We start from the raw sequence: 13,349 nt of genomic DNA on the forward strand, positions 1-13,349 counted from the left end.
AGCGTCGCTAACCACAAGCGCCTCCTTTCTTCTGACAACTTCAGGCATTGTTCTCCTTGATTTGTCATAACTTTCAGAAGTCGATAAAATTCCAAATGTTTTTCACGATTGGAACGATTCGTACAATCCAGAACACGACTGTAATTCACCATTTTTCAAGGAAACGCAGCAGAATGGCCTTCAGTAGCGCTCTGTGCTGAGCAGAGAGTATCTCCAACATGGCGGCTTCCAGGTTTTGATGACGCGCCATGAAAACCCTCTATATTAACTAACAAAATAAATAAACACATGTATTTCGTTGGCAACAAATGTATTGTCCAGATTTTAGCCTCGTAGATCCTGGTTTGGTTTCGGTATCCACGAGTGCCCACTTTGCTACAGCATCATTCTCCAGATTGGTCGTGACTGTTGGCAGTTGACAACACCAGCAATGTTTTTCACGAAGTGACCGTCACAGCCAAAACACAACGACAATTAACCATTAACCAAGCACAGACGGATGCTTTGTTTACCTGCCGAGTGCCGAGGCAACTTCCGGGTTTGATGACGCGGGGTGAAAACGCTCCGGACCAATTTCACAATGGCTACTGTCAATTTGAAACTCTCAGTCCAACGATACACTGCCTGAAATAACACATCGAAAAAATAATTAGTAATGATCTTTAACGTGCGTCCGATCGATCACTTCTGGGTGATTGCGGGTTTAACAGGTGGCATTTCCGGCTCCGACCACAGAATTTAGTTTTTTGAGGATCTCTGGGGAGAAGTTCCCGTAAAAGTACAGTCGCAGAATCAGCGTTTTTGTGGCTCGTTCCAGATTGAAAAAAAAAAAAAAAAGAACTTTTTTGGCTATTTTCGGTGTCGTATTCCCCAGCAATAGAAAAAAACGGATGGCTCATGAACGCCTCACAAGGGAGGTGCTCGCTCTCCACACCTCCACTCCAGGGTCTGATGTCCTGTTGTGGGCTGGAGCTGGGACAGGGATGAGGCCAGTCTGGGACAGAGCGTGACTTGGTTTATGACTTTGTCACAGCCAAACTGCACAGAAGCGCACATTCAGAGCTGGACACGCACCGGGCACCTCTTCACTTCTGGAGAGACGTCACTCACTCGGCAACCCCTCCCACATGCAGCGGCCACACACATAGAGGAACAGCCACCTGCAGCAGACGCTCTACATTCACTCCTACAAAAGACTATTTTAAGGCTTGGAACGCATTATTGCTTTCTCCATTCATTGTAATGGGAAAAATCCATTCAGATTTCAAACAATTTGCTTCTCGAACGGCCGTCTGGAACAGATTGTGGTCGAGAACCGAGGCACCACTGTAACATGATCAAGATTTTTTTTTTTGTTATAAGTATATTTTAAAGTATGACATCGAATCAACGACTGTCATTTTATTCCAGCAGCGGCATGCTAGACTTGGTGGTCCAGTCCAGACCACATCATCTTGAAACATTACGAACATGCAGGTACATCACAAGTTGGACGCCCTCTTGCGGCCACTCATAAAAGCGCATTAAAGAAAAACAAGAGTCCAGTAGCGTTTCTTTGTTCAAAAGATGATATATTACATTAACACAGTTCTTTTCCTTAAAAAAAGTACTTACATATATCACAAAATATTTATATCTAAGCACCAAATTTTTAAAAATATTGTCACACAACAACGGAATTACATGTTGAATCAAAACCAGTCGGCGTTGCCATGAGGAGCGAATCAAAAGCACCCAACATCTCTCACAGAGTTCTTCTTCCTGCTGCGCTCTCAGAGAAGAAAAGGAAATTCAGCATGGCATCTGCTTTGACGGCTGGATCCATGTGGAGATTGTCTGTTATGCAAGTCTTTATCGACTTTATTTGGGGATTGACTCTTAGAATTTAGACTGATTTCAAAGTTAAAAAAATATGTGTCAAGTAAATAGCCAGAGAGAAAGACGGGGGAAAAGCAGTGAAAAGCATTAAATATATTTTAATGGTCAAAAATCGCTATGACCAGTGGGGACAAAAATGACGACTTATTTTTCAGTTGCCAAATAATTTTGTGCTCTGTTTAACAACAGTGTTCTCATCTTTAGAGCTCAGTAGACGGCGCTCTCGATTAAAAATGTGAGGTTTTTAACTGACGTGGTTGTTCAAACCACCTGAGGATTATTGAGCAGATAGCGCCATCTAGTGGGCCCTGGAAGTGAGGGCGGTGTTTCATGGCGCCTCATCAGCCCGTCACAAGTTGGTCATATCGAGAGCGATGCACAGAACATTCCCCTTCAAACGTCTTATGCTGTTTGATGTCACACAACCGGCTTTAAAAAAAACCCCAAACATTGTTCTCAGAGCCCACTAGAGGGCACTCTCTGCTCTATAACATTTGGTTCTTGAACTGTGTGAAATGGAGAGTGCCACCTAGTGAGCTCAGAAAAGAACACCTCATGAAGCTTCGTTTTCTGGGCCCACTAGAGGGCGCTGCTTGCTCTATTGCGTTTTAAACAGGAGACCGCCACCTAGTGAACCTCAAAAAAAACAAAGCTTCATTGGCCCAGCTGGAATAACTAGGTCATTGCAAATGCAAAACCTTTACTTCCTAGGGATTATTATGGTCTGGCGATACACTCCAACTGCGTAACTGCGGTTCTAAGGACCTCGGGTGGAGAGTCACCAGAAGAAGGCGCGACAGCGCTGGAAAGAGTCACCATTTAATCGTTACAGTGGATGCAACAATGAACAGTACAGTGGAGGCAAACACTAGCAAAAGGGACCCGACATCGAAAGGTGGCCACAGATTCTCGGGTGGTACAGAGTGAGCGTGGACTCAGGGCTGGAGGTGAGTCCGTGGGCTACAGGAAATAAATACAGAGTAAACCACTGTGGACTGGAGTATCTGCTGGTCTCTTTATTGATTAATCTCAAAGCACCCTGATTGTTTTCTTTTCAAATAAATACAATAGAATATCACTATTTCTGTACAAATGGAATGTAATGCACATTTTCCCCAGGTAGAAGATTCGTGGCAGGAAGTTAGACGGCTAAAGCTTTTTGCGATAATTAGCACCATGACACAGTTTGTTTTGGTAAAGCAGGAAGGAAAATATCTTCAGAGTCAATAAATGCTGGTGTTTCAGGCCATGCAGAATGTAAATAAGCCCTTTTGGAAAGTACAAAAAAAAGACAACAAAATGATCACAAAAATAATGGCTTTCAATTCGTCTGCCCCACTGAGATTCTTATCCGAGCCTCGCGAAATAAACAGTGATTTTAGAGACCACGGTGAGGACAAACCCCAGCTCCGTTCCTTCAGTCGGCTTCATGCTAATGCGAGCAACATGATTGACAATTTATTGTCTAACACTGTTTGCAGATGATGTCATCCTGTTGCTGGCCTATCATTTTCAGCTGTCCTTCGATCCGCGAAGCCGACAAGAGGAGCGTTAGCATGATACATCCACCATGTTTGGCTTTTAAGAAAATGCTAGCCTCTACCGCTGTGGTAGCAGCAAGCTAGTTGGGAAGAAATGGAACAGTTAGCAAGAAGAAGAGCATCTAGGGACTGTCCACTCTGGTCAGAGAACACCTCGCATACCTCACTTGAAGCTGGAAGGACAAAGAAAACTGACAAGTGGAGGTCGCTAACAACGTTGGTTGCCACATTTGAGAGATAGTCTCCAGCATGGTGCCTGTAAAAACAAGTTGCTAAAAGCTAACAATGCTAAGAGTAAATCTAAAGAGCTCAAGTTTTAGCTTTGGACGTTCGTACCTACTTTCAATGACGGCACAACCATTCCTGCAGGGATCCAGCTGATGCAGCATTTATTCAAGGCGCTTCAATTCTGCTGTTAACAAACATCTCCAACACACATCGGGTCACACTTTCCGATTGTCAGTCATGTTGCCCGCAGTGTGAGGAGCCGGGAGGAAGAGGCGGAGTTAGTCAGAGAGGAGGGGCTTCGGATGGCGCGTCTTGCGGTCGAGCCGCTCGCTCGCTGTCGTGTTCGGGACGAGGCTCCCGGAGTCTCGCGGGCAAGCGATTTTCTGGAGACTCCTCTGCTGTGACGTCCATGACATGTGGGGAGGATGTTGTGTGCTTCAGACTCCGACTTGAGTTTGTCTGAGAAAAGCATCTTTGTGGATGTGTTTATCATTTACAAGGACATTTACAAATTACCGTGTTGATCGTGTGTGTGTGTGTGTATGTGTGTGCGTGTGTTCGTGTGTGTGTGTGTGTCTAAGTGCATGTGTGTATTAGTGTCCTCCGTATGATGAGTGTGTGTGTTTAGCCTTGGAAACAGACAGGTCCAACTTCAAATCCAAACTGCTGGTTGCTCTCCCCAAAGTCCGACACTTTGATGTCCAGCAGAGGAAGATGCTCCACTTGAGGGGTGTTGACCTCCAGGACCGTCCTGTCGAAGCCTTTACGATACTGCGGAGACACAACAACGTGTCGTTAGAACATGCTACTTAAACATCTCTCATGCCACATACACGCCGACACGTGAGCAGCCGTTCTGCTTCAATGAAGTTTTATTACTGTAAAATGCTAAAGAAAAACAACTATTTCTAGACTTGGTAGCAAGCCATCCTCCCTTCCATGGCGTAAAATATTGAGGCCTTCAGGGTTGTATGTTGACGCACAGGCGTTTCATCGGAGTAAAAAACTTGACATGCTGATATACGTTACACGAAAGGAGCGCCATCCTGTGGCCCAACCTCTGTGTTCTGCCCATGGCATCAGGATACGCAGTGTAAGGTGGAACATATGCTTCAATTAAAAGCCCATTGCGTCAACATGAAGGTATGTTGAAAAACTCGAATTTTAGGCTACATTTTTCCGCCAGGTGCGCGACTGTCCGTCTCCTGCTAAGATGGAAAGGTTTGTGCATTGACTCACAGAGCAGCCGTCCACCAGAGCTTTGATGTATGGGTTGGTCTGGTAGCTCAGCTCCTCCTCGTTGGCGCCTTGAAGGTGCAACGCCCTGCCGTAGCTGTTCTTGGAATTTCGGTCGGACCAGGCCACCGAACGATGGCAGTGGTAGGTGAGGTTCTGTCGGGCCTGCACGCTCAGGAGACGCAGGAAGCCGAGCTGCACCACACCGACTGGCTCGCCGTTGGAGTCCACGTAGGAGAACTGGAGAGGGAAGGCAGTGTGAGACACCAAAGGACGAGAAAAAGACGGAGCGGAGGAGAACGATGCGAACCTTGCTGCCAGTGGCAAATTTACTGTACCAGGATCCAGGAGTCTCCTTGTCCCAGGAGCTCATCTGAATCTGAAATCAGGATCAACAGACCGTTATTAAATTGTCTCTACTATCGCTGTAGACCCCTGCTGGTCTTGGCCGCACCCCGATGCTGAAGAACTGAAGGTATAGAATGTACCGTATTTTCTGGACTATAGAGCACACTGGAATATTAGCTGCACCCACGGAATATAAGAAGGAAAATAGATCTTTTTCATACATAAGCCGCGGGTGCACTGTTGCTGTCTGCGCCACAGAAAATGCATGAGGATCACTTCTAGCGATCATCTCGTTCTAGTTTTGAAAACGGGCTCCAGCACGGAGACTGACTCATGAAATAATCTCGGCAATGTTCAGAACTTGAATCATGAACTCCTCACATGTTAAATGTTTAAAGCGTAAAAGCACTGTTTTCACCCTCCAGTAGATCGTCTCTGTTGGCAGAGCTGTGGACATGCGGGTGAAAACAGCACCATTTGAGCGCTTCAAAGGTAAATAACATGCCTGTGATGTCATCGGTTTGACGCGATGAGGCTCAACACTGTTGCTCGCATGACGCTCTTTAGACTGTGAAAACTAGGGCGACAGGGAGAGCACTCAGCGGAAGCAGCTGTCTTCAACCTCTTTCATGAAAGTTCCCACTTGAAAAAGTTTCAGATTCAGGTGCATCTGACTCACACAAAACAGCAGCCAATTCGGTCGCGGTTGATTCCGACACCTGAGAAAGGCTGGTCTTCTGGCTCGGTGAAATTAATGATTATTTCTTGGGCAATATGCTTCATGTTCTGAATGTCAAACTCAGACCGGCGAGTGTCCGCTGGTCCCAGCAGTTTCACTTTCATGAGCAGCAGAAAACTCTCTGTGCCAAGCGAGCGACGAGTCGGCAGGGAGGGAGGGAACAGCGGACACGTCACACACCGCGGGCGCTGCTTCATCAGAGTTCCGGCGGTCACATTCGGATCGGATTTTGTGATCGGCAATGACGGGCAGTGACCGGTCACGCTAAGATCAGCCTTTCATCATCGGTGGCCGATCAATTGGAGCATCCCTCGTAAAAATCCATATACTAGCCGCATTGCTTTATAAGCTGCAGGGTTCAGACCGCGAGAAAAACGTTGCGGCTAACAGTCGGGAAAATACGGTTTCAACTGACCTTTTCGATGCTTGTGCTGGGGTGCAGGCATGTCTCTGCCCCGTTACTGAAGTTGCAGAAGACCTTGAAGGAATCTCTTGAGCAGCCCTGGTTGGGGTCAATCCAGTACTCCCCTGCAGGAGGCGACAGTTTGAGTGTAGGCAAAGGCAGTGATAGAGGTGCGCACGGTGGGGTGAAAACAAATTCCTACCATCTTTGAGCTCTGGCTGACTGAGGTGCAGGTCCTGGCACGTGCGGGCAGGACTCTCCTGGGTGCCCAAGGGGAAGCGCATGGTCTCGATCTCCTGTCGTAGCGAGTTCAGAGAGCCAAAGATCTCTTCCATTCCTTCACTGCCCATCAGGAACTCTGCGCCTGTGGCGTCAGAGGCCATGTCGGACTCTGGGAGAAGCTGGCTGGCATCGATGGAACGTTTGGATTTGGGGCTCCTCTGAATGGGCAGAGGCTGGATGACTTCGCCTGCTGGGCCCTGAACAGCAAGAGGGACGTCAAAAGTCTTGCCAGCGTGAGCAGGAGTTTTTGTTCTTGAAGAGGAAGATGATATCTCACCGGAGGACCAGGAGGTCCTGGAACACCTTTCTCTCCCTTTGGACCAGCTCCTCCCTAAAACACACAAGAAAAACAGTGTTCTGCTGAGGTTCCCTAAAACCTTTTGTGTTTCTTGTCGGTGGAATCCAGTTTACTCACAGAGGCACCCTTTGCTCCTTTGACACCTTGGGGACCCTGTAGAACATCAGCACATCAGTTGTCGTCTTTGACTTGGACTTGGGACAGAAAAGTAAAATACTTACAGGCAAACCGGGTGGACCAGCGGGGCCGATAGGTCCAGTTCCACCAGGCATTCCCTAAAAGACCCAACACATGACGCCTTATATTTCTGATACCAGAACACACCCATCGACCAAAGAAAAGACTCACAGTCTCTCCTTTAGCACCGTTGGACCCGTGAGGCCCGGGCATTCCCCTGTCTCCTTTCTCTCCCTGCTCGCCCGGAGGTCCGATAAGACCGAGAAGACCTGGGTGTCCCTTTTCTCCCTTGGAACCAGGTTCACCACGGAGACCGGGCAAACCAGAAGGACCCTGCAGTACAGAGTAGAAGAAGGAAAATTTCAATTTTCAACAATCACACAAGACTACTGTGCTGGCGGTTAGAAGCGAATCCATTCTCTTACAATTGGTCCTGGTGGTCCCTTCTGTCCGGACGGTCCTGGAGATCCTTGCTCGCCCTGAAACAGAACCACACTCAGTCCAATCTTTGAGAGAAAACGTCAAACTTAAAATAATAGAAACACACTCACAACTGATCCAGGAAGTCCACGCAGACCTTCAGTTCCAGGTTTGCCTGCAGGACCCTGGGGTCCGACTGGGCCTGTCTTTCCTGGTGGACCAACAGCGCCGGGGTCTCCCTGAGATGACGCAGAGCCAGGTTGGACCTCAGTGTTACAAATCCTGCCTGACTAGACTAGTAACCACTCACCTTGCTTCCCTTCTCTCCCTGTCGACCCTCTGGACCTCGGGTCCCAGCTGGACCCTGAAACGGTGTTCAGGAGCGCCAGCTGTTACTTCAAACTTTGTTGTTTACAGAAAGAAAATTGATGACGATTGAAGACGTACCCTCTTTCCTGGAGGTCCCACAGGTCCATTCTCACCGGGTGGTCCAGGAGAGCCCTGTAGACATGTTTAATTAACACATTTTATAGTGAAAACTTTTAGATTTTAATAAACTCACAGATTCTCCTTGCTCTCCATCTTCTCCTCGCTCTCCTTTAGCGCCATCTTGGCCCTAATGGAGGGAGTCGCATGAATGAAAACAAGTCCAAAAATGTTCTCAAATGTTCTGAAGGCTGCAGAGGACGAGCGAAGACTCACCCTCGGCCCGACCTCACCAGGTGGACCAGGATCACCAGGGAAACCAACTGGACCCTGAAAATGAGTGGCGCAAAGTGCTCAGCAGATTTTAAGCACCCAGAGTGAGCTTTTGATCTTACAGGATTTCCTTTGGGTCCATCATCTCCACGCGTTCCTCGTCCTCCTGGAGGTCCAGCAGTTCCTGGTTGTCCTGCTTCACCCTTCTCTCCACGCTCTCCTCGCGGTCCCTGCCGGAGGAAGTTGTGTGTTAAAGTGCATCAGCATTAAGTGTTGAGCAGCTTGTGACACTCACCTTCTTTCCGGGTTCTCCTCCAATGCCTGGTGGTCCTGCCTCTCCGGGTTCTCCCTGAAGAACACAGGATCACATGTTCACAGAACTGCTCAGCACTAGAGAAGTTGAACTGAAAACCAGAGGAAAAATCACCTTTTCACCGATGGGCCCAGGATTACCCAAACCACCAGGAGGTCCTTGTGTTCCCTGGGAAAACATAAATACATATTGTTTCAAACACACGCCACATGGTTAAATGGCTTCCTGTCTATCAAATCTCAATATTTCTAATTGGTCGCATAGATTTGACAGTTGAATCACTTACATCAGCACCGTTGGGTCCTGCAGGGCCGCGGGGACCTGGAGGGCCGGGGGGTCCCTGAAAACAAAGGCTGGTTTTAGTTTCAGAAATACATCGACTTTAATCTCCGTTTCTTTTTTTCCCAATGAGGAGTGTCGACAGCGAGTCTCCTCATCACTCTGTCTTTGACTCCTGCCTTCGAGTCAGTCTGTCTCTAAAACACTTTTATGCTTTAGAGCGTCTCACTCTTTGACACTGCTGTCACTCTTCAGTCCCAGATCAGCCTCCACAGTCGTCACCACCCCGTCTACACTCTCTTCTTCACCTGCTCTCTGTCCATCACTCTGGGTGACTGTACCAAAACAGCAGAACTATTTTCACTCGCTCCATCTTCAGTCACCGCCCCGACTCCCTCTGTTCCCTCGTGCTTCCACTGACCAGTAAGTAAGCTAGTAGCAAAAGTAAGTGGGATTAGCTCTGTACTTACTCCCATTTATGATGATACTTGTCTTAGTCATTATAAATGCTAACTATTATTTGGCCCTTGAACACACCAGACCGGACGCTGGTGCGTCAGAATTCACTCCACAGCTCAAGGCCACCTGTTGTGTTGCATTATAAGAGGCTGTGCATCGATGAACTGTCCATCAGTTAGCAGAGTAAACACGTATGAATAAATGACACGACACCAGTGGAGTACTGACGCTACAGAGAGGTCAGAAACTATTTTCATGGCAACTTACAGCGCAGGATATTTGAGCCTGAACTGAATATAAGGGTGTGCTGGTTTTGCTATTGTAACTTTCAAATAAGAATTTCAAACAAGCTAAATTGTGAAAACCTGTCACTTTGTGTTCAAATAAAAGCAGTTGTACAAGAACAACATATCGCTAGAGACTCAGCAGATATTTTTTTTACTTTATTTCTCTCTCAGTTTCCACTCCAGCTCGAGGTTTACCCCAGCTATTATGAGTATTAAGGTATTGGAGCCAAAACCGACCTGCTTTCTTATGCTCACTCACATTGTTGCCTTAAAGGTCAACAATTTGTTTCAAGTGTTACCAATGTAAATTATGGTTTGGGGTATTTATAACATGGGGTATTTTGTTAGCTCTAGAATAGAATTATATTCAGCACGTTCAAGTTTTCATTTTAACTTTGTAGGGCTGGATCCAATTAGCTTCGTCTCAAGATGCTGAAGAAGTTGATGCTAGCCAGGATAGCGGGTCCAGACGTGCCTGTCAGGACCTTTTACCTGACCGCTCACCAGTGAGTCTCAGCCTGTTTCACTTCCATCAGAACACCTGGTGCTACTGACCACTGCAGACTTTAGGGCTGTTTATGCTCAATGTTACAAACGGATACGGACGTAAAATTCTGTGCGTGCTCTGCCTTCATTTCCTCCGTATTTCTACACATTTCCACAAAGCTCACTAATACGGACCAAACGTAACAGTACCACAGGAAACCATGGGGGGCAGTGTTGCTGTTACTACCTGATACGTAGCTCTAATGAGACATGAAGAAGACATAACAATGGCTGAAACTCTCCGTCCTCCAGTGGTGACATATTTACCAGCCTCACCAACCACCGCCTCCTACAACGCTGCCTCTGTTTCCTCTTTTGTGCAGGAGCTACATGATCAATACTGACTCCACAGTCGCCAAAACACTTGATTCGAAGAGGAAACTTCCTTTGAAGATGGAAACTCACCAGTGGGCCAACATCACCTGTCTCTCCCTTCTCTCCTGGAGGTCCAGGTAATCCCTGCACAATGAGAGTAAATAGAAAGATTGGAGGCTTTGATGATGCTAACACACCTGAGAACAATGTTCCCGGCTTGTACAGAACCATTTTTATTGTTTTATGAATCAAGACAAATGCAGCAATTACGAAACCTCTCCAACAAACCCACGACCTCCCACGTATAAAGCGTGTTCAGTTTATACCTGCAGTCCAATTGGACCCGGTGCTCCGGGGAAGCCCCTGGATCCTTCGTCACCTTTAGCTCCAAATGGGCCCTGCTGGCCCCGGGGTCCCAGCTCTCCATCAGCACCCTTAGACACAAACATGAGACGTTATCATGATGAAATCTTGGAGAGATTCTGGAGCAGTCTGGACTCACAGCTGGACCAGGTTGACCGACTGGACCCATGGGCCCGGGTGGACCAGGAGGACCCTGAAACCGAGACAGAGTAACGTCACATCTTTTGATCTGGAGTTGTGTGTTTCTTGAGAGAGGGGTTGTACTTACATGCTCTCCCTTTGCTCCTTTGGCTCCCTTCTGACCGTGCTCCCCGACCTCACCCTGTCCAGACAAAGACCAGACTCTTGACACGGTCTAACACCAGCCCTCAGTCATGCTCTGGAACCTGATACTGACACTCACGCTCACGTGTGAGAGCCACAAAAACGAAAGCTTTTGGAGTGTGTGAATCAACTCGGATGCCTGGAGCGTCCCCTACTCAGCACGCACCACTGTTCCACCGTGTCGCTTAGCTAACAGCAATCTCTGTGACATGTGATCATCAGAGCCCAACAACCTCATGAGGAGCGACCCTCATCCCAATTTCAGGTCCGACCTGTATCTCTTGGGAATAACACCTCAGGCATCATTGTCACCCCACTGATAGGAACAGGAATGCTTTACAATGCTCAGCTGAGGTTGGGTCAGGTGGGCAGCTCTCTTGGTGAAAACCCACCTCCCAGGACTACCAAGAACCACGGTGTCTCCAACATGCCCTGGCTCTTGCCCTGGGCCTCCTCCCAGTCAAATATACAGCTGTTTTAGTCAAGACCAAGTCACGACTGAGGCCAGAGCAAACCATGACTGAGACAGGACCAAGACCTTTAAGGGGACAAGTCCAAGAACGGGACCAAACTGAATGCAGAACACTGAAATCTTGTTGCATTGTAAATCCAATCTATTTACAAACGGACGAATAGAGACCCCAATACATAACCTCTATCATTGGTGGAGGAAATTATCGCTAACATTAACATTGTCGCGCTAACACTTCAGAGCTAGCTTGACACTCACAGTCGGAGCTCACTACAGCTCTGGCATACGCCCGGAGTGCGTCAATAGCCTGAAAGCACGTGGATCGTGGACCCATCACCCACGCCAGGGGTCATCAAAGAGGGGACCCTAGATTCCTAAACTGGCTGGAAATGATGCACTTCATTCAAATCTTAATCTTAAATGCTCAGTCAAAAGAATCTTGTTTTTTGTGTTTGACAGGTGAAAAGAAAAACCCATTCCTGACTCGGCTCAGGCCTTGGAAGGGAAGTGTTCCTGATTTACCAACCATCTCTCGACTCAAAGTCATGACATTACATGGTCTCACAACTAAGACACAACTTAAATGCAATTCTACGTCTTTTCCGAGTGTCTGACTGTCCACATCTTTTCTCCAAATCTTGGAGTACAACAGAGTCCACTAGAAACCATCACTCAATTCTTCATCTTCCACCAAATCTTCAGAAATCACAGACCTTGTCTCCGTCCTCTCCTGGCACACCTGGTGATCCAGCTGGGCCTGGGAGGCCAACTGGTCCCTGGACTCCATCCCGACCAGCCGGGCCAATCGGACCCTTCTCACCCTGAAATGTGGGACAAAAAGATTTTTGATTCTCATGTCTCTACCAGGTCAAAACTGAATTGACCTACTACGATACTTACGGGTACACCTTTCTCTCCAGAGGGCCCTGGTGGTCCCTGTGGGCCGGGTCTGCCAGGTGGTCCAACTGGTCCAGCTGTACCAGCAGATCCTCTCTCACCGGGAGAACCCTGGGAGTTTGATATATTTAAGTCCATTTGCCTTGTTTGAATTTAGCAACTGAGGATCTGGACGACTACAGTCTCACATCAACGTAACACATGTACATAGCACAATATGAAGGATCACAACACAACATTAAAGAAACACAAGTTGTTCAACATGCATGAATGCTCGGGCTAAAACCTACAGCAGGTCCGGGAGGTCCAGCAGGTCCTTCACTGCCCTTCAGTCCACCGCCTCCCTAAAAAAGAAAACACAAGGTTATTCAGAACTAGTTCTCCTAGATCTTTACTCGTGCAGTTTTGGGATGTTGTACTAACAGGAGTTCCAGGAAGTCCTCTTTCACCGGGGAAGCCTCTCAGTCCAGGAGGACCATCTTTACCGGGTCCTCCAGGAGGGCCAGGATCACCCTTAGTGCCCTCTTTTCCTGATGGACCAGAAAGTCCCTGCTCTCCAGGTGGACCTGGTGGTCCGGGGTGGCCACGCTCGCCCATCGGGCCGGTCTCTCCAGAAGGTCCCTGATTGAAAGGAGACGTGGAGGATCAGAAGTTTGAACTGGACTCATTGGCTTCAGGTGAAGAGACACTTAAAATGAAACAAATACACACCTGAGGTCCAACGACACCAGGAGGTCCAGGTGGACCCATTTTACCTTGGAATCCCTAAAGAAATCAAAATAAATTCATGACCTGCTTTTGACAATTTAACCATCGCTATAGCTGTTGCTGTAATATTACTCAAA

The 13,349-nt window shown here is 47.7% G+C and overlaps 1 protein-coding gene across 2 annotated transcripts in view; it reads right to left on the reverse strand.

Moving 5' to 3' along the window:
* Positions 1–2,144: 2,144 nt before the first annotated feature.
* Positions 2,145–13,349, reverse strand: part of col11a2 (collagen, type XI, alpha 2) — a 53,305-nt gene continuing 42,100 nt past the window's right edge. For both annotated transcript variants that reach the window (XM_053863430.1, XM_053863429.1), the window contains 28 exons: positions 13,216–13,269; positions 12,928–13,125; positions 12,795–12,848; positions 12,508–12,615; positions 12,321–12,428; positions 11,080–11,133; positions 10,951–11,004; positions 10,775–10,882; positions 10,539–10,592; positions 8,849–8,902; positions 8,677–8,730; positions 8,545–8,598; positions 8,372–8,479; positions 8,253–8,306; positions 8,113–8,166; positions 7,998–8,051; positions 7,861–7,914; positions 7,682–7,789; positions 7,556–7,609; positions 7,302–7,463; positions 7,175–7,228; positions 7,071–7,106; positions 6,933–6,986; positions 6,576–6,852; positions 6,386–6,498; positions 5,194–5,262; positions 4,887–5,123; positions 2,145–4,418 (listed from right to left, as the gene is read on the reverse strand). In XM_053863430.1, coding sequence (XP_053719405.1) covers positions 4,272–4,418; positions 4,887–5,123; positions 5,194–5,262; positions 6,386–6,498; positions 6,576–6,852; positions 6,933–6,986; positions 7,071–7,106; positions 7,175–7,228; positions 7,302–7,463; positions 7,556–7,609; positions 7,682–7,789; positions 7,861–7,914; positions 7,998–8,051; positions 8,113–8,166; positions 8,253–8,306; positions 8,372–8,479; positions 8,545–8,598; positions 8,677–8,730; positions 8,849–8,902; positions 10,539–10,592; positions 10,775–10,882; positions 10,951–11,004; positions 11,080–11,133; positions 12,321–12,428; positions 12,508–12,615; positions 12,795–12,848; positions 12,928–13,125; positions 13,216–13,269 — 2,589 coding nt within the window. In that variant the 3' untranslated portion in view covers positions 2,145–4,271. The remainder of the gene's footprint in view (positions 4,419–4,886; positions 5,124–5,193; positions 5,263–6,385; positions 6,499–6,575; positions 6,853–6,932; positions 6,987–7,070; positions 7,107–7,174; positions 7,229–7,301; positions 7,464–7,555; positions 7,610–7,681; positions 7,790–7,860; positions 7,915–7,997; positions 8,052–8,112; positions 8,167–8,252; positions 8,307–8,371; positions 8,480–8,544; positions 8,599–8,676; positions 8,731–8,848; positions 8,903–10,538; positions 10,593–10,774; positions 10,883–10,950; positions 11,005–11,079; positions 11,134–12,320; positions 12,429–12,507; positions 12,616–12,794; positions 12,849–12,927; positions 13,126–13,215; positions 13,270–13,349) is intronic.

Source organism: Synchiropus splendidus, chromosome 4 (assembly GCF_027744825.2).
Source record: "Synchiropus splendidus isolate RoL2022-P1 chromosome 4, RoL_Sspl_1.0, whole genome shotgun sequence".
Lineage (NCBI taxonomy): Eukaryota > Metazoa > Chordata > Actinopteri > Syngnathiformes > Callionymidae > Synchiropus > Synchiropus splendidus.